The sequence below is a fragment of the Chlamydotis macqueenii genome, chromosome 16 (assembly GCF_036417535.1).
Source record: "Chlamydotis macqueenii isolate bChlMac1 chromosome 16, bChlMac1.mat, whole genome shotgun sequence".
Classification (NCBI taxonomy): Eukaryota; Metazoa; Chordata; class Aves; order Otidiformes; family Otididae; genus Chlamydotis; species Chlamydotis macqueenii.
Window position 1 is genome coordinate 3,478,150 of NC_141571.1, and position 23,751 is coordinate 3,501,900.

At 39.7% G+C, this 23,751-nt stretch overlaps 1 protein-coding gene across 2 annotated transcripts in view; it reads left to right on the forward strand.

The window, feature by feature from the left end:
• Positions 1-23,751, forward strand: part of PTPRT (protein tyrosine phosphatase receptor type T) — a 444,344-nt gene that overhangs the window by 101,527 nt on the left and 319,066 nt on the right. For both annotated transcript variants that reach the window (XM_086760452.1, XM_086760451.1), the window contains exon 2: positions 17,252-17,377. In XM_086760452.1, coding sequence (XP_086616578.1) covers positions 17,252-17,377 — 126 coding nt within the window. The remainder of the gene's footprint in view (positions 1-17,251; positions 17,378-23,751) is intronic.

Genomic DNA, 23,751 nt, shown 5'->3' on the forward strand with positions numbered 1-23,751 from the left:
TAGCAAAGTAACCTGAAAAAAGACTTCAGCTGTTTTTGTGCTTTACCAGTTCTGTTACTGCGTACCCCAAAGACCATATAGTAATACATTGTTGTCCTATAAAACAAGGTATATACCTAATGTTTTCAACAAGTTTCTGTGCTTGCTTGCTTCCTAACCAAGCACTCTCGCCTGCTGTCTTCAGTACGTTACCTATTGCCTGCCTTGCGTGAAAACGGAGCAGTGGCTGCTCTCCGTATCCATGGGTTTTCACGCTGTGAAGGAAAAGCAACAGCTATTACCAGCGCAAGTGTGATGCAGATCAGCTTCCTGAATTTTACAGTTAGCAGAAAGAGGATAGGATCTCTTTTACTAGCTATGTGTATGAATATACTTATCTTTATGTATTTTTAAAACAAGTAAACTTTCAAAGCCAAGGTAAGAACCTGGATGCTTTCTATGCATAGCGTGCATCAATAATATTGTGAAATTCTCCCAAGATTCAGTGAGGGAAAAATCTCTGCTTGTAGTAACTAGTAAAGGTACTTAGGAGCTACTAATGCTAGATTATTGATGCTTCATGTCAAAACAGTAACTTCAAATTTGAGGAAGTCAAATGGAAGCTTGTTAAATGAAAGGGTTTAGAGCAAGTATACTTGTTCTTATGTTTCTCATCATCGCTGCCTTATCTGTTAAATACTGCATCAATTTGACAGTGCTGGAAATCAGATTCTATTTAATAATTGCTCAATTTAATCAGTACCAGCATGCTAGTCCACTGACTTTATCAAAGATATTAAATCACATAGTCAACACTTTTGCTATTATAAAGTATGGAACTGGATGGATGGAAAGTTGGTCCAAGTGGGTACAAATTTTTTCATTCACTACTGAATCTTGCAATGTTGATTGCTAAAGATAGAGAGGTTTAATTTAAAGTCTAGGTTTTTGGAAATGCACTCACATAGATCCTAAAAGATAGACTTTCCAAGGGATACATGGATAGACTGTTTGACTGGATGTTACTGGAAAATTATTTGTGGGTTTGAGATGCAGTGTTAGGGGTGGACTGCTTTGGAAAAGGTAGTGTACCAGATCTCATTCAGGTTTTACAGCATTACTGTAGAAGAAATGTGTTGAATGGGTCAGTCTAGGACTAACCTGGGCATTATTAGGGGTTTTTTTATACCTTTCTACTGTATCACACTGGAGGCAGGTTAACTAAAATAAAGGATAATTCTTGAGATCTGAGTTTTTTCACTGATTCTCCCAACATAAAAACAAGGAATGTGCTAATGTAGGTAGTCCATGACACACAGCTGGAGGAGGATAAAAATACCAGACTGGAGGAATTAGGACTTTGAAATGTGATGAAATAAAAAAAAAAAAGGGATGTAATTTAGCATTACAGAGTGCAAGGTCATGCATCTCAGGACTAATTAGTTTTTTGCTTTAAGATTAAAAATCAGTTTGAAGTGGCAAGCTGTTGGAGCATTAATACCAGGGGGATGGAGATGAGTCTCTGAGATTTGCTCCTGAAAAGTGAATGTGTTTCTGTAAGGCGAGAGGGTGAAATAAAAATGCTATTATATTAATCAAAAAGTATTTCATCTCGAGTATTCTGTAAAATTATTTAATCGGGAGTATTCTGTACAACACAGGTACTCCTTCAGAAGAAAGATTACTTCAGCACATCACAGATGCAGAGGGCTAGAAGGATTGTTGGCAAAATTGAGAACTTTGAGGAGACCGCGAGTGTCTGGCTTGCCTAATCCAGTGAAGCAGAGGCTAGGGCGTGCTCCTTATGAAAATACATAGAGATAAGGAAAGGAAAGCGTAGAAAGCTCCAACCACTCCAGGTTAGAAAAGAATGAACTAGCCAGGCCTTCACTGGCTGTGAAGATCCAGAAATGTCATCGTAGGGCTTCTGGTTTCAGAAGAGAAAAATAACAAGGGCGCCCAGGAACAAGAGACAGTGGTTTCCTGTTGTGACACTTTCCACAGGCTGAGGCAACTCGTTATGTTTCTTTCCCTCATTGTGTAGGTATATGTAAACTCCATTCTTGCATCCCCAGCTCTCGCATTCAGCAGAGAACAGAGTGTTGCCTGTTTGCGAGGATCATCCTCACAACTGAGTGTGTTAGACGAGATTTTTTTTTTTTTTTTTTTCTTCGGTGTGAGATCCTCGCTCTAAGACAGTCAAGCTTTTGCTAAAGTGAAACTGGTTTGCACAAAGTGCTTCAGACTCGAAGTATTTTATTTTCCTAAACAGCAACAGTGATTCACTCTTATGCTATTCTGTCCTCTCCACGATGTCTTCCAGCCATCTCCAGAAGGCTATGTATGATAAGATGATCCCTGGTGACATTGGCAAGAAAACGGCATGTTACCAAGGGATGCCATGTCATGGGTCATAGCCATTTTGAGTACACCTAGCTATTTTCTTCATCGTTCAACGTAGGTTAAAAAAAAACCAGATCATTTAGCTGATTATCTGCTCATAAATGCTGTAATTTTTACTTCAGGTGTACAGCTCATGCTGTCATCATGAGTACAGTGTTCCCAATGGCTGCTGTCAATTCTAAGGGAAGAGAAGGTCACTTTTCAATAGCTCATATTTTCATTTTCTTGTTTTGAGAGCTGAGTGTAATCAAATTCCATGTTTGTGATAATACTTTATTATAGAAGCATTGTGGCAGTTAGCTCTACAGATGTGAGAAACTCACTGTGAAGAGTGTGCTGAGCTTCGGTGATTTTGTGAGGAGTGGGATGACCGAAGTGTACCTGATCTAAAAGTTAGCAGTGTAACTAGAAGTCAGGTGAAATGTGTTCAGTAAGTCAGTGCTCACACCTGTCCTGCAGCTGAATTCAGGTGATTTATGGCTGTATGATCTCTCTTTCTCTGAGGAAAGACTGCAGAGGAAAGGGGAAAGATTTCGTTAAAACAAAACCTGACCTGTGTAACTCTGGTTTGAGCTTTTATTTGAAACCAAGTCCACTCACCTTGGTTCTTTGTAGTCTTTATGCTAATACAATTATAACTGCTGGTTAAATATTTCTTTTTTTTTAAAAAAAGTCTGTATTAATTATAGTCTCTGTTCTGGGAAATTCTATTAGTTTTCACCACTGGTGAGTGTTTTCAGATGTAGTTAAACACCACCTTTATTCCAGCTGGGACCTCATAATCAAGCTTATATTAATTTTCTAATCTTAAAATAGTCTCAAACTGCTAGAAATGCTGCAATACAGTCAAGTATCGCAATTTTTTTTTTCTACCTGTGAGACAGTGGCTTAGAAGAAAAAAAAATACTGTAGGTTGATGGCCTGGTGAGAAGTCTGTCTTGTCCCAAAGTGCAGAATGTGATTTAAAGCTGTTCTGCCTTCTGGGTGCAGCCTGCCAGGCATGGTCACTTCCATGGGGAAACGATACACTTCAGTCCTTTCTCATTGCTGGAGGGTCAGCTCAGCACCTGTGGCAAATGCTATTTCTGCCATCATAGTGCCACTGTCCCGTGTTTGTGTGGCCTTGCATATGGGCAGAAGTACCCCCACCCCCTCTGTTTCTAGCTGTCCCCATGAAGGTAATGGCCAGAAGCTGCCAGAGCATGGCTAAGGTGTAGAAGTCATCACGGGAGTTCACAGATTCCAGAAGTGCAGGTAGATTGTGAAAATGGTTGAGTATTTTCATTGGAAAAGAGCATTCGGTATCAGTGAGGCTTGTTTGAGGCTGGGAAGGCGTTTCAGGGAAGATGAATGTGTGCTTGTCCTGCTCTTGCGTCTTTTCTAAGCAATCCCTAGCAGATGTCTGACGTGCTTCAGCCATTTTTCTGTTTCTGGGCTGTGTGAAATGCTCCGTTGTCTTTTCCTTTGCCAGCCCAGGTGTGTGCTGGTGATTGTGAGAGGATGCTGGGGTAAAAAAGATGGTCTGATGCCATATTTGTTCTAAGAGACTACAAAATGTGCAGATAACAAATGAAGATGCCTGATTAGCTTATTTTTATAATTGATTTTGTGTTACTTTATGCAGTGTGCTAAGGCTTGCACCTGAAGGGTTAAAGATTTCAGATTGCCTCAGCTTAAGAGAAGGACCATGGGGCGCACACCAAGAAAATATTGCTTTCGCTCCATCTCTCTCACATTTTTGGCTGCAGTTCCTAATGTGTAGTTAACTGAAGTATCAATTTAATTGCAGTAGAGTTCTAATTGGGTAAGTGTATTTAATACCAAATCAGTTGATCAGAAACTGAATCTAATTTCTGAATTACTTAATATAGTAATGATAATCTTTTGAAGCATCATATATTTAATGAATTAGATTCTTGCACAGATATCTTAAAATTACAATGACCTGTATAAAAATGAACAATGAATTTATTGGAAATGTTACACTCAATTGAACTGCATAGCTGAAATCTTTAGGAGGGCACTTTTAAAAAAAATCTTTGCTTCTGAGTATCTGCGCTTTCACTTGCAGGCTCTGGGAACGCGTTACATTTTAATGAAGTTTCCTGTGCTGTTAAATGCTGTGTGCAGCTGTACCTACAAATACCCTTCCATCTATCATAATCAAATGGAAAGGTATTTTATAGGGCTTGATGAGGATGTGGATAAAGCAGTATCACGCAGAAGGTATTTGTCTCATTTATGGAGATGGTGTCATTTGACTTCTAGTGTAAAGAGAAATCTTTTAAGCAAAGACAATTATCTTCTTAAATTGCTGGTAGGGCCTTATTTACAGAAGTAAATGTCCAGTAAATGAGCTTTTTGTGCATCTGAATTGCACTTGTGAGCCTAGGCTATTTCAGTGTAGCAACAGCAATAGAAAGTTTGTCTACAGTACTTGCAAACTTTCTTGTATTACACTTACGTAGAAGGTGTTAACACAACCCTCCTAGGTTACTAAAACGAAATGCTGTCTGTGGAACTATTTCAAAGCATGTTACAAATTTAGGGTTTTAGAATCTGTCCTTCACTGGGATCTCAGCTGCAGGTCCCTTTGGACGGCAACACGAAGTGCAGGTGTGCTGGGGGATAAGCAGCTCCGAGTCCCTAGTGCACGTGTCTCAGTGAAGCAAGGATTAAATGATGACAGAAACTGCGGTTTGTGTGACAGAAAAGGGTTTCTTATTAGAATCTGGTCATTCAGTATCCTAAAAAGTGATTGCATTTAGATTCCTTCACCTTGTGCCTTTCATGTCTTAGAAAGAAATGCTTTAAGCGTTTAATCCTTCCTGGCAGAGTTCAGGCTTGATGTTATTTTAAAGCAATAAGAACTGGGGGATTCAGCAAATCTTTCATTAAAAATATTTTGTTGGAAATATATTATTCTAAGTTTCAGCCTCAAACTGGGGATGATCAATCCCAGGGTCAGGAAAAAGGCCTTGGATGATGGAATAGGAATCTTTTTCGATATGTTTGTGTCCTGGTTCTGGCTAGGGCAGAGTTAATGTTCACCTGGGCTGGGAGAGGAGCTGGAGCTGGTGGCCCCTGTGGCTGGAGTCACAGCTGGGACAGGTTACTGATCAGCCACCAGCTGGGACAGGTTACCCAGATTGCCCCAAGGGCCGTTCCATCCCCTGGGAACCACGCTCAGTGTATAAGTGAGGAGGGGACTGAGGGGGAGGTTGCTGCTACTCAGGAGGGAGCTGGGCATCGGGATCCACAGTGAGTTATGTTACTGGGAATTATGTGCTTGTGTATTTTCTGTTATTGAGTTCTTTGTTTGTTTTCTATCTGTTTTATCTTCTTCTGTTATTCCCTTAAACTGTTTTTATTTCAACCCAGGAGTTTTGCTTTCTTTTCTTTACCAGTTCTTCTCCCCGTCCCACTGGAGGGTGGAGGGGTGAGTGAGAGACTGGTAGCTTGGTCCTGGGCAGGGCTAAACTACAACAGTTTGTTACCAAGCAAGTTTTGTGTAAGAAGGATCATACAGTCTGAAACTGTTTCAAAAAGAAATGTGTAGTGAACATAAAATGTGGAAAATGAGTTCATTTTGCAGTCTAGAATTCCTCTAAAATCAAGAACCTGATCAGATGGTGAACTGTTCACAACCTGTTGTTAGTAAATACTTTCTCTCCCTCAGAGTACGGAGGCCAGCTGCCTTGTAGTCCCCAAGTGAGACTGCCCCAGGGAAATGTGGCTGATGGTCATTTTTTTTGAGATTACCAGTGATTCGGTACTGGTGCAGGTGGCTAAGAATGTCAGAATAACACCCTGAGTGGTGAGGTGTGCTGCGATGGCCTCCTTTTTACAAAACCTGAACTATCTGTAGAGATCGTATTTGTGTTAATGTTGCCCTCAACTTTCTCTCCTTTCCCTTGCTGTCCCCCTTTAATGCAGAGTTTAGAGCAATGCAGCTGCGTGTTCTGGGTCAGATATTGGAAGTGGAAGCTTCATAGCTGTAATTGGAGAGGGACTTTTGCACATCTGCTTACATACCATAGCGGGGAAGTTGGTTAAACAGAGAAAAGGAGCTCCATAGACTTTCAAGAATTCACATCTGCTGTTATACAGAGAACTGTTTATTCCTGGCATGTATTTACTCTGTTTTGCTCTTTGGGCAAAGAATTTAGAGAGAGGAGTCTGGAGGCTAAATGCAAGCAAATCTTCCCATCATTTCCATGTTTACAGTGTGTCGTAGAGGACAACAGGGCTTCCAATGCTCTGCGTTTGCCCCACTTTACTGTGATGCTGAAAAGCATGCTGGATATCACAGTGCAAATGGTACAGCCAGGAACATTGAGGGAGAAAATGTGTGTGAAAAATGCAGAGATAGAATAAAGGAACTAGGAAAAAAATAAAAATAAAGTAGCTAAATATTAAAATTTAAATCTCTAGCTGATTGTTAGTGCCTCGACCATCAGTCAACTCATCAAACTTTGCAAGGTCTCTTGCATAGTCCAGGATTTGCCCTCCCACCCTCGGTCTCTGACGCGAGGGCACCCGAAAGCAGAGCAGCTGGGTAACCACTGCTGTTGCTGGGGCTGGCTTTCTCCTGACACGTTCAGTGAAGATCATGGCTTAAACTGTGTTCAGTTAAAATACATACCTTCAAGTAGCCTTGACGGTGCACTCTATATGTAATTTGAAACAGTAACTGTCAGCAACAAGTAAAAGAATGTTTTGTCAGAGAGAACCTCAATCTGAGAAACGTACAAACTTGTAGCGATGAGAATTGTTAGTCCTCAATAAAAGTTATTTAAACAGCCACTCCCAGGGAGTAGCTTCCAATAACCATGTTATTAAATTTAACAAGGTATACCAATTTTAACAGTCAAGCAAGTTATTACCATTATATTAGCCCATTAGAGTTTATTTGTTGATAGTAACAAATGATATCTTTCTAGATAAATTTCTGATACTCGACCAGTATACAGCTGAGCTAGTACACGTTAAGTGTGCTGGCTCAAGTATCAAGTATCAGTCTTTGGAGACCTGCATAGTGCTGGAGCTTTAATTGCATGTGGTGTTCAGCAGGAATTTAAACTAAATATGGAACAGGTTGCCCAGAGAGGTGGTGGATGCCCCATCCCTGGAAACATTCCAGGCCAGGTTGGCCGGGGCTCTGGGCAACCTGATCTGGTTGGAGATGTCCCTGCTCCTTGCAGGGGGGTTGGACTGGGTGGGCTTTAAAGGTCCCTTCCAAGCCAAACCATTCTATGATTCTATCAGTATTGTTTACCAAGAATCAAGCCACTATATTAGTCTTCTACAAGAAAACATTTAAACTACTGGTATTTTCTTTTAGGAACCACTTAGAATACAGATGGGATGTGTGTGTCTATACACACACATATTTTTTTGTCCTTATGCATACTGCGGGTAGTTTTCTGCAAGTGCAAAAGTAAGATGCGGTCTCTAGACCATGCTGGATGTTAGCCGGGGGTCAGCTCTGCTGCTGTGGTGGTAAAGCTCCAGAGAATGCCAAGTGCAAACAGCTTTACAGAGGCCTTTGCAGATGGAATAGTGGGTGCTTTCTGAAGTTTAGCATTTATTTAATTTACTTTCTTTGGCTTCATCTGGGAAGAGTGAAGTAATGGAATGATTAGGAAAATGCCAGCCCAATAAGCACTTAACCTACCCTTACTTGAGCTATTGTCTTAATGTTTTCTGACCATGAACTTCAAAGAAAACATCTTAGCTACGGGGAGATCTTCCCTAAAACAAGAGCCCCAGCAGCACTAAAGGAACAGCAGTACGGGGAAAGGAGAAAGATCAGAAGACTTGTAGATGGTATTGGAATTCCTGAAATGGTATCTTTTGAGACAGTATTTTATTCATCACTAAAGACAGTATGAATCAGTCAATGACTGCTTCTTGCATGAAGTTCAAATACATTAATTTGAAATTTGTATAAAAGCTTATTGAGAAAGATAGGCTTACTAATGGAATATAAAATAAGTGAGAAAGAGCTGTCTTCAGACAGGTTTTTGCTGCCTTGGTGGATGGTAAAAGTTAAATAAGTACATAATCTAAACGACTGCACAGCTTGAATAGGTATTGCATGTGATGTTACAAAATGCTGAAATGAACTCAATCAATAGACAGTTCTGACTGATCAAGACTCCGGTGCAATAGTTGATACAGAATTTGGTGAAAACATAATACAGTACACCATAAATACAATGTTAGATAATCCTCTTAAGGTACACTGAATAATTAGACCCAAGGATTTTCAGATGCTGGAAGAAAAGGCAAGTTATCTTTTTTGCACAAAAAATGAATATCCATAAATGATTTTTACTTAAAAATATAGCTAAGCACATCTTCCACAAACATGGCTAATCATTTAAGATGGATTTTTGGAATACAGAATGGTGTTATTTTAGGGGAAAAAAAATGGTCCTGTAACTTAAGAAACAAATTGAGTATCTTGCTTTTATTCTTGTAGTCTAAATATAAGTGCTATGAATTTGCATTTTTAAAAAGGAATCTTCATTTCATCATACTATGAATAAAGCAAAAGCGTGCTTCAAGGGTGGAAAGCCACTCAACTAATGAATTAAAAAGATTATTATCTCGAATAATAAGAAAAGATGATTGGGAATATCTATTTAAGAATATTCTATGCTTTTGAAAACTGGTGTTAATTTTGCAAGTTTCCTTGCTTTGGAATAGGCAAGCCTGAAAACTTTTCATGTAAATAAGTCTCAGTGTGTTTCAGCAGACTGAAATTAAACTGAACTTCTGAAGTTAGGGTTCTTTGAAAAAATGTAGTGTGTTAACTGACTTTGTTCTGTAGCGTAAAAAGAAAATCCAATGAGATTATAGATATGTATATACTTATACTTAAATAAAGCAATAAAATGTTAATACTGAGCTATTGGAATAGTGACAGCTAAGCTGTCAGAAGCAAAAAGATATTCTTGGTATTAAACAAAGGACATACATTCTGGCAAGTGAAGTTGGATGAGTCATCCAAGATCTGGACATTATAAATTTAAACAGATGACACTGAGTGTTAATTTTACTCCTAGGATACTTCAAAGTGATTGCACTGATCCTTGGTGGATTATGAAGTAGAGAATTAGTAAGGAATGTATGAGCTGGTCTAGGGCTCAAATTATGTGACTTGTAGGCAAGCTTTGGAAAGAGAAACCTTTAAGAATGAATTTAAGAATGAAAACTTAGCTCAACCTGACAAATTCAGGAAATAGAGCTTAAATACTTGTTCTGTATATGTTAGGATCCCAGCCACAGTGCTTGTTTTGCAGCTGAGTGGTTCCATGAGATTAGGAGGAAATCTCATAAGCTTTGTCAAACTCTGTTCCACATTTGGGACCAATAATTTCTGCGGAGAAGTGCTGGAAAAAAACTTATTACTGGGAAGACACTTTGTCTTGAGATGTATCACTAGACAATGCTAGATCTGTTTGATTTGTCCCTTTCATAAGATTAAGCTATGTTATTGGTGGCATCATGAGGACTGTACACGATCCCTTATGCACTGTTAGCAATATTTTGATTATGGCCATAGGGTGCCATGCAACGAACGTGCAACCTTTGATTGTATTCATGCATGTGTTGTGTGTGTGCATGTGGAAACTGTGCTTGTAAGCTGTGTGTGGAAATAGGTGTGCAATGTTTCTAGCTGAAGTAAAGAGCTTTTCTAAACTGCATTCAGTTTTTTCAAGGATTAACTTCATTTAGGAAAAAAAACTTCCAAACCTATACATATATATATTAATCCTGAAGTGAAGCGATTTTCATCACTGCATTTAAAAACAAGCACACGCTTTCTGCCCGCTGCCCCATCTGAAAGGTCTCATTGCTAGGACAGAGAATGTGCAAAAGCGATGAAATTTAGTTAAACCTAACAAGAATGATCCATTCCTAAGCCAGGCAATTTTTACCAAAATCTCAGAGGACTAGCACCTTCTGGAGTGTAGATAACACCTCTTCTGCTTGCATGTCAATCTACTAATACTATGTTAAGAGTAAGATGGAAAGCAAACAAATGGAACTGTCCTGTGGCAGATGAATGATGCCTTGACAGTGAGGACTGATGTTTGCAGCAGAAACCAAATCGCATACAGGGAATGTGTTTGAGGCACTAGAGAAATCACTGATGTTTGCTTCTAAAACACAGAACATCTGGATACCTTGAGAGAAGCACTGTTGTGAGCACCAGAAGTAGAGAAGCCTGGTTTTCAGTGGATTTGTGTTTCATGGCTGAGTGACTTATCTGAATTTATGCTAGGTCTAAGCTCAGTTCTTGAACAACTGACATCAGAAAAAGATGTTATGAATGCTTTACTTTGGATTTTATACCGTATTACACACTGGGGAATCTTCCTCAGTTTCTCCTGGTGTAGATACTCTGTTAACTAGTGAGGCACAAAAATTGGTCAAAGCCTTCCCCGCAGTTTGAGGAGTCATAGCATCTTTCTCTCCCTTGTAGAGCCTGAGTTTAAACACACAGTGAACATGTGGTGCCCTTTAACTCTGCAAAGATAACTCTTTTCTCTTTGCAGAAAGCTTTTCCTTGAAAATTTAGGAATGTAGAATAAGTACTTGAGTGAAATAATAAAGTACTGATTGAAATTGGCCAGTTACAACAGCAGGTTGGTAATGTGATGGCAGAAGGATGATTTTCTGACAAATGAGACTCCCAGTTACTGTTGGCCCATCTGAAGCTTCCCATCCTGTGCTGGTCAGGTACCTAAGGCCATACAAAACGCGTTGCTTCTAGGCTGTTATGGTTGAAACTGATGATGTCTCAAGTGATGAGTGCCCTCCTCCAATCCCTCCATACTTGTCCTTCTCTTTGGCATGATGTCTGAGAGCTGAGGCTGTTGGACAGTGCTCGTTAAAAATAGGTCTGGTCTTGCAGAATTTGGATTTGCTTTCTTGTTCAACTTAGCATTTTGGGTTGCTTGTATGCATGTTTCTATTGTCTTCTGTCTTAATCTTTCAAGAAGGAGTAGAAAGCACTAGCTGTTCTTTCCTGGGGGACGAAACCCCAATATCTCTTGATTTCTCTTGAATGAAGCAACTTGGCACAAGATTTGCATGCATGTTTTTATTATACTTTCTCTCCCACTTCCATAAGAATATGTAATAAAATTTCTCAGGGATTTACTACATGGACTCTACAGTCTGAAAAAAAAAAGTTATAAATGGATTTTTATACAATAAATCTCATAATAGAACTTACCCTAATGAGCATCTCTTCCAGCCCTTGTAAACAAGAATGTCTTTGGAAGAGATGAGAATTGAATGATCAGAAACAGTGGTATGTTAACTTCTGGATTTTGATAGTTCCTAAGTGCTACCTCATCAAAATAGCATTTGTTTCTGTCTCTGCTTCCTCATATTTTGTGAGGCTAAGGTCTAAACTGATGGACTAAATCTCAGCTCTCGTGACAGCTTCAAAAGGGATGTTCTACAAAAAAGTGCTGCATACTTTTAAAATTCTACTTAAAAAAAAAAAAAGGAGAAAGCTAAGTACTTATGCCACAGAAGAAAGGCCTGGAGTGGGACAAATGAGACTGATGTTCTCGCTGTCTCTACACCCTCCTTGCCTTAGGAATGCTGTAAATGCTCTATCAAATGATGTCTGATGTTGTGCTGTTTCCTACGTGTATCTAGAAAGGCAGGATAACCGATGAGGTTTCTCACATCAGCGTATTTCTTTATCCCTTTTGAGCAGTATTGAGCAGTCTGTGAGAGTTTGACATTGGATGACTTTATAAAACATTCTACTAATTGGATTTGTTAAAATAAATAAATCAAACACTAATTGGAACGTGCCCTGCCATTATTTTTGCTTACTGAATTAGATATAATGGCGTGAAGTTCTTTTTATCATATTTGTGCACTTATTTAAACACCCCTCTGGCGCACACTTCTGCAAATTCAATTATATATTCAAAGGAGGCATTCAATTTATGCAAGGCTGGTTTACATTTAATCTGGGGGCCAGTCTCAGTAGCTGATGATAGGTCTGCTCAAGATTAATTAGCATCACTCAGATGAGCAGTGGCATTGTTACAAGCCTGTGGTGTAGAACAAGGGATATTTTATCCTTCCAATGTGAACTGTTATTTGCTTCAATATGACCCTTTTTAGGAAGGGAAAAGCTTCTTGTCTGGGTTTCATTTTGTGAAAAAGGGTCAACACCACATGCATTATCTAGCAATATCAAAGTCATCCGCATTTCCTCTTCACCCTCCCGCCCCCTTTGGCAACTGCGTTTGTTGCTGTTTAATTTTCAGCTAACCAAGGGATAGACCCAAGATCCCAGTTTGCTTCCTAAAAATCCTCATTCTTATTAACATTTTATGAAGATGTAGAACCTCTATTTTGGTGATAGTGTAAATGTTTTGATTTTCCTCCAACAGCTCTGTGCTATTGAGGCTGAAACTACAATGTGCAAGCCTGGTACCTTAAGTCATTGAGTGGTATCTTTTTCTTTCAATTTGAGGATTATTTTTTCTATGTTATATAAATAGCCCTGTTCTGCTGCCGAGCAGTTATGCTTCAGTAATGGATGACTTTGCATTAGGATGGATCTAACCTTTCCCCCCCGCCCCTCTTTAATTTCCAGCATATTTAGGTGTAGTTTATCTGTCTTAAAAAATGTTGAAAATTAAACTTATGCTGACATCAGTGAAAATAATACGTGTGCTTGTTTTAGCCTGTTGGCCCATTTTGGAGTTACTATCCTTGTGTAAGTGGACACTTAAAATATGTTGATAAATTTTTAGATTAAAGTGAAATTAATTAGCGGGGGGCTAATTGAATTTCTAAGGGTCTTGCTGCTGGGTGCTTGTGTAGCCATGTGGATCACTGGATCCCATGAGATGAGCACGAGGAGCACCTGTGCGAGTGCCATCAGACATCAGATGCACCTCTGCCCTGAGCTCGCTTGCTCGCTCAGGAGCTTATTGTCCTGAACACACACACTTGAACATAAGAGCACTTTCATGTTGAGTCAGCAGTGTTCTACAGGACAAGTAGTATGCCACACTTTGCTCAAACTCTTCCTCCTCATCCCAGTTTACCCTCCTTAAACAGGGACTAGAGCTTGTAGGGTGTGCTCTGTTCAGCAGGGCCCACCTGAGGAGCCCTTACTGTGGCAGGTTCCTGTGGTTCCCTGGTCTGCACGCTGGCCTCAGTGAGGCTGCGTGCCCAAAAGATGGATGGAGCCTACTCTGTTTGTCTGGGGCAGTGCCCAAGCTGTCTCTGAGGTAGATCCGAGCATGGCGACATGGTGCTGTGGCGTGTCCCTCAGCCTACCTGGTGCCTCTTCCAGGAGAGCACAGGGGGAAATGCAGCCCGACTCCACCCTCAAGGCTGGGTCTGCAGTGAGAAGCAGGTGTTTGTGCCCTGCCCCACAGCAGCAGGGTGGGCTGGAGGGGCGGCCTTTGCCAGGAGAGGCTGGTGCTGCCCTGTGCCCAGCCTGGCTGTGCGTCATGGCCGCTTCCTCAAGGCCCCGGCGCGGGAGGCAGCTGAGCCCCTCAGCGACACTGGTGACATTTCTGGAAAAACACGTTCAAGAAAGAGCAAAATGCCAGAAAGAGTGGGGAGGAATTGTGTGAAAAGCTATCCTGCAGGCACCAAGGTCAGTGAAAGAGGACAGGAGAGAGCACAATGCATCTTGAATTCCAGAGGTGAACCTGGGTGGAAATTCCACCATTGCTTTTCTGAAGATGGCTGCCTGTAACTGCAGTTGTAATGTTGTCTCCCATGTTCTGGAAAAAAAAGATAGAACTAAGGCCACCTGAGATATACTTGTTGGTCACATATGAATACAAGACACTGTGACTGCCTGTGATGCTGTGATTCTTTCCTCCCCCTTTCTGAAGTTTCTTTCCTATTTAATACAATGCATGCTGTAATAGTGTGAACAGAGGAGTTGCCGACTCTTTAGCTCACAAGGTAAAATGGCTCTGGGTCCCATCTGAGTCTTTATTTCACTTTAATTCTGCTCTCTTTTGACACACTGCAGCAAGAGGTGGATGGAGAGTTCCCTCCTCTTGGTACCCGAGGTTTGTGCAGCCAGCCTGCTTGTCTGAGCCTTTAAAATTGACTCTGGTTTTTTTCTCCTTATCCTAGTTTCCTGCAAATTCACCTCTCCAGGTTCCAGTTCTGTTGCTTCTAGTAGGTTAATCCTCCTGGCTTATTGCCCTGTCACTCTGTGTTTGGAGGTTTCTCCACTAAACATTTCTTTCTTTAAAAGGTAGATGTCTGGCTGCTACTTTTAAGGCTCTCTGTAGTTTATCCTTTCCTTTCTTATCCAGTTGTACTACAAGGTTAGCTTTGACTTTTGGACAAGGCACTTTAAAGCATTCTCAGGTGTTGTATCTTATCAGTGGAAACTTCCAATTAATTTCCAGAAGTTCTCACTGTATCCCCTTTTTCTCTTCTCCTCCAACTTTTTACATACCTCAGCATGTATAAAATAACCTGTTTAGCTGATTATACCAAGGTATCGACAATTACATTTCTTCTTAAATGAGGAGTGCTACTCCATATTTTGCTGCTATCGCTTATTTTGCTTCTGGGACTTTGTAGCAGCTCCAGTGCAATTTTCTCTGTACCTGAGGCCTCGTACAATTGTCTGGCTCAATCAGAGAATTTGTTTACAATGCCTTCAAGGTAATAGCTCGGAGCAGGGCTGTTGCTGTGCGCTGCGTGGAAATGGGGTATGTCTGAAGTTGTACTATTAAAGTGACTCTATCAAAATGAGAACGCCTCGCTCGGAGACTGAGAGCAGAGCGTTTGATGTCGTCTCTCATACCCGCTCACTGTGAAAAAGGTGACTTTCAGTCGCATCGCAGACTCCCACGCAATCCAGAACACGCAATCCCTTAGACGTTTTAATGAGCATGTTTAATATTTTAAATTTGAACTTTCTCACCTAAATTAAATTTTAAAAATTAGGGAAACAGTTTAAGTGTAATCTTGCTCATTTTGACAGCTGGGAAAGCTTCACAAGTACAGTAAATTTAAAGCAAGAATTGTTAAAACACTGTAAAATAATGACAGTTCAGAAATATTTGCAGAGGCTGTACTGAAACAGGCAAGCTTGCAAGGGTCATAAAATCTGCTGAAGTCAGATCTATTTATAATGAAAATATACAATACATCAAATTAAATTGTTATTTTTTTTTTAGGACAAGCTTGACCTTTAAACTCTTCTTTAGCAACAGAGTATTTTGAAGTGTCAGGTATTCTACCCAACAAATCCTTCTAGTATATATTTAAATAGAAATAATAAGTGAAGTTTTGTAGAACAAGTTAGACCAGTTGCAGTCAGAGTGCATGTGAAGTCCTTTAACAGAATAAGATTTAATAAATATTAATGACACGGTATATATTTGTGTCTGTAATTTATGAGGCGTTCCATAGGAACTGTGACAAGTTTGGGCTTTTTTTGGGAGCTATAGAATAGAAAATATAGCTGAAAACTAGAGAAGGCCTCAAAGTTCTGGATAATCCTTACTGCAAAGGACACATGGATCACTCGCGTACCAGCTGTTTTTTGTGGATGTGTAGGCAATGAAGCCTGTGGGAAGGAGTAAAGAGTCAGGAATGTCTCCGTGCATACAACTCTGATTAGTGTCAAGAGCAACTGGCAGTTTGGCAGAGCAAGTTAGTGTTGCCTTGAGCATGGTTCAGTCCTTGCAGCTGTGAAGTGTTAGATGTGTCCGTTTGACTTTGGAGGACTCGTGTCTGCAGAGAAGAATGGTCCTCGCTTCCCTAAGAGAGAAAACCAAAGCGGTACAGAGACACTGTTGGTGTGATTAAGGTCTAAACTGAAGGACCCAGGCTGCCTGATCTAATGGATCCAGTACTGAAATAAGTTTGTCAGTCTAAGTTGAGTGGATGTGAAGAGGAATATGCCCGAGGCAGTGTAAGGGACACCAGCGCGGGAGTATCCCACCAGGGAATATCCTGACGAGATTTGTCTGCATGATGCAAGTTTTGAAAATCTTTGTTGGCATGCAAAATTTCATTCCACTAATCGGGGGCTTCCCTTGATTCACAAATGTTCAGACAGCTGCCAGGTTATTTATGACAGTTAACTACCTCCAAATATTTCAGGAATTGCAGTAGGAAAGATCACTTAGTCAGCAGTCTGGAAGGTGTGAATGCTAGTTGCCATCCACTTCTTGTTATTCTCTTGTTGAAAAACTAAAGGGTTGTACTTAGAAGTATTGACTCAAAGGAGCTTGAGGAATGGTCGTGTGCTGTACTGAGCTTCGTGTGGTTATGCATAAGAGATGGTTAAAAGGAAGGCTGTACTTTTCATAGTTGGAACCCAATCTTGTGCAATTTAAGGCTTAAAAGTGAAAAGAAAAAAAAGGATTCACTGTAGGAACAGTGATGCTATGCTTTACCATTTGTGTTCCTCCTTCTTCACTTTTTTTTTTTTTTTTTTTTTTTTTAAACCTATGACTGGGAGGTTTATGTAATGAAGTATCAGTTACTAGGATCCAAACGCAAATATTCCTGCACGTGCACCTCACGTGCAATTGTCCCTGAAAACATAAAGACAATAGATTGAAATAAAGGGAACTGATCTAAGAAACAGTAGTGTGGAGAGAAGAGAACAAAGGCTTCCAGAAGATGCAAAAAGTGGAAAGTTTAAAAAATATTTTCTAGGTAACTTGTCTCCTGCCTGAAATGTAATATGGAGGAAACTAATTTTATTTTTCCTTTTTTCCCCTGTGTAAACTTGGGTACTAAATATTAAAGTAAATGAACTACCATAAAGAGGAATAAATAATTAATACAGAAATGTCTCTGTTTTTCTTGGTTTTAGGTGGTTGCTCATTTGATGAGCACTACAGTAATTGTGGTTACAGTGTGGCCTTGGGAACCAATGGATTTACCTGGGAGCAGATCAATACCTGGGAAAAGCCAACGATGGATCCTGCTGTCCCAACTGGTAAGTAAGAAGCCTCGGCAACATTTGGGGAGGTATTATTTGGGAAAATCAGCTGTTAGTCCTGTATGGGTATGTAGTGGGTCTGGATACATAAAAAGATGAGGTGGGATTTTATTTGGTGATAAAAAGATTACTTGTGTTCAAAATAATCTGACAACAGAATTCATAACTGTGAAATGGCTTTTTACAACATTTGCCATTTGATATCCTTTGTGAATAATTTTGTGATGCTTATTCTTATTTTGTTTCTGTATTTAGCAGAGAGAAAATGCTTCAGATATAACATTCCAAGGTTTGGCCAGCTTTTTGCACTTTTCAGGATCAGAAAGCTGTCTTATCTGGGGAGATGCACGTTTGAGAGACCAGAAAGAGTAAAGCTTTGTAAGGTCTGGGAGCATTGAACCTGCCAGTTACCATTTAACTCTTAACTGACTGCTTTTAGTTCTAAATCTGAGAAAGACAAGAAAATTCCTAAAGAATTAACTCTAGTAGCTAGTGCTCGATTAGGCTGAGACCTCAGACAGTGAAATTTTCATATGCAGGAAAAACATTTCTAACAGCAGGAGTTACCGGAATATCTAATTTGCTAACATGTATTGAGAACATCCAATAATAGTGTAGACTTCATGTGATACGTGAAATATTCTGTGAAGAGCTCACAGTAATGGTAATTGCTAATAGTTTTGTTTCTTGGTGGCAATTGACATTACATTGTATATGGGTGTATAATGGAAATAATAAAAGTGCTGTGGAATGCTTTGTTCACATTGAAAAAGAGCTTGTTTTAAGAAAGCATGCTAAAATTTTCTAAAAATTGTAGTTTGTCTGTGTTCCTTGCCACCTAAAATAGCAGTGCAATGCAGAGCAGACCTGACCAGCCAGTTAAGACTTTTATTTTAATCTGAAGAAAAAAATTATTTGTTCTGGGTAGTGCCCTTGCATTCTGAGAAGCATGAGCTTGCATGGCAGAACCGGAATACAGTGTTGTTCTAGAGTTATTCTTAGGCCTGTAATGATTGGGGTAAGAGCCTTGTAATTGCTAGCTGCCTGTTCAGGTTACCATGTGGAGCGGATGCAACGATAGCTCCCTGCCATCACCCTTGCTTGACAGCCCAGCCTTCGTCCCTGCACGCCCCTTGTCCATAAAAAACGAGTGCACAGGATACTAACCTAGCTGTGGTTTCTTTATCACCAAAGGTTTGTTAAGGGTTTGGTCTTATTGTGAGTTTCTGGGTTGTTTTGTTATGTGGTGTGTCAGGTTGGGGGTTTTTTTTTTGTTTATTTGGTTTTTTTTTGTTTTTGTTATAGCTTAGGTTGGAAATTGTTAGGAACAGGATCTTTCACAGTGTGTAGCATCTAGTACCACTTGATTTGGCTATAGCATCCCCAAAGCCGTGAATTGTGAAAGTTGCAGTTTTCTGGTCTTGTCTATAAGAATGTATTTCATAATTCCGGATGTTGGTTGGTTGTTTTTTTGTTTGTTTTTTTTTTTTTTAATGATGACAATCTTGTCTCTATGGTTTTCTTCTACCCTGTTATGTCCTATTCCCTGTCCCTGATAAAGACCTAGCTAGAGAGAGACAGATCTTTGAATTAACTTATTCCAGAGAGATCCGAAGGAACAGGAACATACGCAGTTTTGATGCAATTTGGAAAGCAAGGAATAAATGAGGAGGGCTTACATGGCTTGGACTGTTCATACTTTGTCAACTCTAAATATTAAGGTAAACCTATCTTCCTGGCCTCCATATGAAGGTGTATTGTCATCTAAAGTATGCTGGAGCCATGGAGAAGTAGACAGACAAACAACAGTCTGGAATGGCATGGTAAAAAAAAACAAAACCATAAAACCAATCCCAAAACACTACAATGTAATTTTTAACAGGATTTTCAGAATTATTTCTTCTAAAACTAAATAAATGAAGAGAGGTGTGTGTTTTCCTCCTTAGTACATCATTCCATGATATCTAGCACTAATAAATATGTTAACATTTTAGAGCAGCTGCAAATTTAATAAAGGTTAGACATCAAATAAGAAATGCAGAAAGCTTTATCATAGAAAGATGCAAAGCTAAAGCAACCACCAACTTGGAATGTACTGATAAAGAGTTATCTAAAGAGGTTTTTAAGGACCATAAGGGGAAATGGCTCAGTTCCTCATATTACTAATTGATGTCTTAGGACTATTCACGCAGAACAATAGTTGAAATCAGTAGGTAGGAAAAGACCGATCACAGCAAATGTGTACAGAAGGCTCTAGTAACAAAAACATGTTTTTGAGAACTGTCCAAGTAGTGCGAGCCTTGAAATGAATTGCAGTGGTCAATTAGAGTGACCCAAGCTAGCAGAGATGTTAGAGCTGTTACTGAGTCTGTATTGCTGGATAGAATCGTAATGCATGTTGTTTGTGTTGGTGACTCATTGCAGATCTATTTAGTAAGAATAAAAGATGTTTACTTAAAATTCATTTAGTGGCAAAGCCATGCGAATAAACTGATAAACAGTACGTTCCACTCCTACAAGGGAGGACATCTTTAAAAAGAGTACTAGAATATTTGGTGATTGACTTTCCATTCCGTTTAGTTTCTTCACAGCAGCTGAAAGCAGCAGGGTGTAAGTCCACTGAGCTGCAGGGTTTAAGAGGTGGTAAGAAAGAGGTGTTCGTGGAATAAGCATCTTCTGGTGGCCAGCTGTAGCCAGGAGAGCTCTTTGGCGACAGGAGTGCCAGAATGTATAGGGTTCTGAGAACGCAAGCAGTAATGAAATTTTCTTTATCAGGATGATATTTTAGACACTAGCTTATTTTTGTAGCTGGGAATACATTAAAATATTATATTGTGGAAATGGTAAAAACAAAAAGTGAGCAGGCATTAAGTTGGTTCAAGGGTACTAGGCAAGCCTGCAGTGTCAGAGCCATCTTCTGTAACATGTATCTGCTTCCGTAAGTACCAGCAGGTCCCTTTGAATTCAACCAGGCCACAGAATGCTGCTCTCCTGAATACTAATGATAGGATCTAGCACTTTTTACAGTACTTTTCATTGTCAGATCTCAGAGTGCTCTTCAAAGGAGGTCAGTACCGTGAACGAGAGCCTGAGCCTATAGCATTGTGTAATCCTCTGCTGACACTCTGCTTCTGCCCAGGGATGACTTTCTGTTCTTTATTTTTTGAATTAAAATATATATATATATATATATATATATATAAAAAAAAGAGGGGCAATTAAACTGCTCCATTAGCAATGTAGAAGTTTGTAGGCAATTTGTTTTACTCCATTGCTAGCAAATAAACGGCTTCCATGAATTCTATGATTAATTCCTTAGGGCTGGAAACAGTGTTAATTGGGGGATTAAGAACCAGATGTTTGTTGTTCTGAATAAATGTTTCAAAAACATGAAAGAAATGAATTGTAGGTATCCAATCCCCAGACTTTGAGACTCTCGTTCCACCTCCTTGCATAATAGCAGGAGCAATTATAACAAAATGTTCTTTAACAGATGGGTGTTTACTTAAGCCTGAATACCCTCAAGTGAGGAGTATTCTGCAGCCTTTGGGCTGCTTGTTCCACTCTTTGAGTTCTAAAGGTTCTCAGTCCTTCACTTTCCTTTTTATGGTTTATCTTATTATTCTTTGTGCCATCTTTGACTAGGGAGAATAATCAATTGTTGCTCTCTTTTATAACCTCTTTTATATAGTTGGTTGTGGTTAAATCTTTGTTTTGCAGGACTAAACATGACCCGATCCTTTCAACCTTTCTTTAATTCAGTGTTTCTTTTCCTCCCGTATGCCTTCAATCATTGCTTTCTTATTTTTATCTGGTATTTGGCTAAAGCTGTGTAACCAAGCAGTAATTCAGTACTCTGCCTGTCAGTGCCGGAGGGGCACGAGACCTTAATTCTGTTACAGAAGTTCAAAGTAGAGCAAGTAGGTTTCTCCTGCTCCTCTTTATTTCCGTCTTGCAGTTTTCGTTCCCCTTTTTCTGTAAATATTCAGTCTTTATGTGCTGGTGTTAGATGATGTGAGATGGACACGACTCTTTAGTTTGTGTTGGTTCCCAGAAGTTATTTCCTTGGTGGTACAGTAGGGCCTGAGCTTTTCTGTTTTTGAGACAATACTTCGTTAGTACAACAAGATGTGTTGTTTTTAAAACAGCCAGACGAAAGTACTGACTCTGTTTTTCATGTTAAAACATTGTAGTATTTCAGGGACTTGCCTGCTCTTGTAGCAGTTGCAAGAATAATATCAATAATGAAAGTATTTAACATTTGCATGTCCAGAGTATTTTGCCATCATTTGCTGACTAACTCCAATAGAGACTTAACCAGGGCTGACTAGATTGGAGTAATTACTTTAATTTTATTAAATACGATTCTGCTCTGAATACAAAGCCATCATGCCACGTGTCTTTCTATAGCAGCATTCCTTGGTGTCAGAATTTACTGTTCATCTCAAGTTTGCTTTTCTGAAGTTCCCCTGTTCCAAGTGAGCAGATAAGCAACCTGCACTCAGAGGGTGAAGGTTTGACCCCTGCTCTCTTCCTTTCATGTATGTAAATAGGCACTTACACCAAGTGCTACTTTACTCTGTGTGTATGAGTGTGTATACCTTACATAGATATGTATCTATATCTATGTGCGTGCTCAAACACTGCTGTTTCTTGCCGAATTGCTTTCTAAGTAGGCATTCTGTTTGTCTAGGAAACAATTTTAGACATTATTAATTTAGGGATGAGGAAAATGTTTGGAACAAATTACGGTATTTAGATATATAGAATTAGTTACAACACTTACATGTTACTTAGCAAGTGCAAATTGCCTTGCTTTGCTTGCTTATTCCACAGAGGCTACAACTTTTCTGCAAAGAGAAACAAGACCAGTTATTGACCAAAGGTGTTTTTTGTGGTAGAAATAGATGCATTTTTGTCTTTCCAAGAGCCAAACTTGCTTGTGATGTCTAACTCATGATTTGGAAGGTGCAAAATAGTTGTGAAAAAGGCCACTGAAACATAATTTTATGGATATTTTTTTTTTTGTCTGTGTGTATATTTCTGGAAAGCTTTTCAAGTAGCGGATGATTGGTATTGCACCAGTGGCTCGGAAGTGCACACACGGTGTCTGTGCTTCCTCTGTTTACAACTGAGCTGAATTCAAACAAGAATTCAAATTGTTTCATGATGTTTCCGAAGACTGTGGCAGGTTGGTACCAAATGGCTGTAACTACACCCTTCGCATTTATGGCAGCGCAGCACTGACAGGCCTGGTGCCCGCTTTGGAGATGTAGTCAACAGTTGCTCTGTAACCTTCTCTTGTGAATTTGGAGGAGTCTGTGCTGAATCCTCTTAGTGGTGGATGTTTTGAGGTAATAGCTGGCCAGTTTAAGGCATAAATGGGTTCTGAGTGCTTTCTTCTGTGAGTCTGCATTGAGTGGCCCAGGGAAGGGAACACAGCTCCAGAGCTGTTTGGTGTGCGCAACTCATCTCTTCCCTTGAACACATTGCACCACCTCACTGAGAATTTGTAGCAGAATTTTCTTTTTCTCTTGCAGCAGAGATAAGGGATGGGGACTTTTCCCACATCTAATTGGGTGTGTTCTTTTGTTCCAGTAACTGAAGGGCTCTCTGAGCTTCTCACTGAAAGAACAGAAGGGTTATCATCATTAGCGTTGCTTCATGAGCCGCTCATTTAGCGGGCAAACATCATCGACATGATGTATATATGAATACCAGATGGCTAAATTCTACTTGGACTCCACTGAACTGAGTAAAGTTTTATGTCAGCCTAATAGGCCAAATGCTCTCCTATGTCACCTTCCTCTTTTTGTTGAGTGGCACCGTGGAGTTACAGCTTGAATGAGTAAATATGAAACAGCTTTCCTTAAGGAAGGTGATAGCCGTCCATTTATGCCTGCCTTGAAGACAGGCAGGATCCTTTAATTTCATTCAGGGGATTGCTAATGTGAAGTTAGCGTTAACCTCTACAAAGAACAGAGAACCTCTGTGTGCAGGTTAGACATTTGTCTTCCCCCTGCCCCCAGGCTCGAAGGAATGACAACAGGAGTTAGACTCAACATTTGTAAAAATGGAAAGGCGACGCAATAAAATTAACATTTTCCTGTGCCTGAGTGTATTAATTCTTGCTTACAAGAAAATACACAAACAAACTCGTTCAAAGAATAAATTAAAATTCAACTGTGTATGTGATGAATCATGATCCAATTTTGTCTGAGAGGGGAAAAAAGAAATTTGATTTGGCTGTCTGTATATCGCTTTTCTCCAAAAAATATTTTTTACAGGGGAAATTACTGAGAATGAGTCAGATGTGTTTTCACCCCACTCTTCACTTTCATACAAATAAAGACATTAGTCAGGGGATAGGA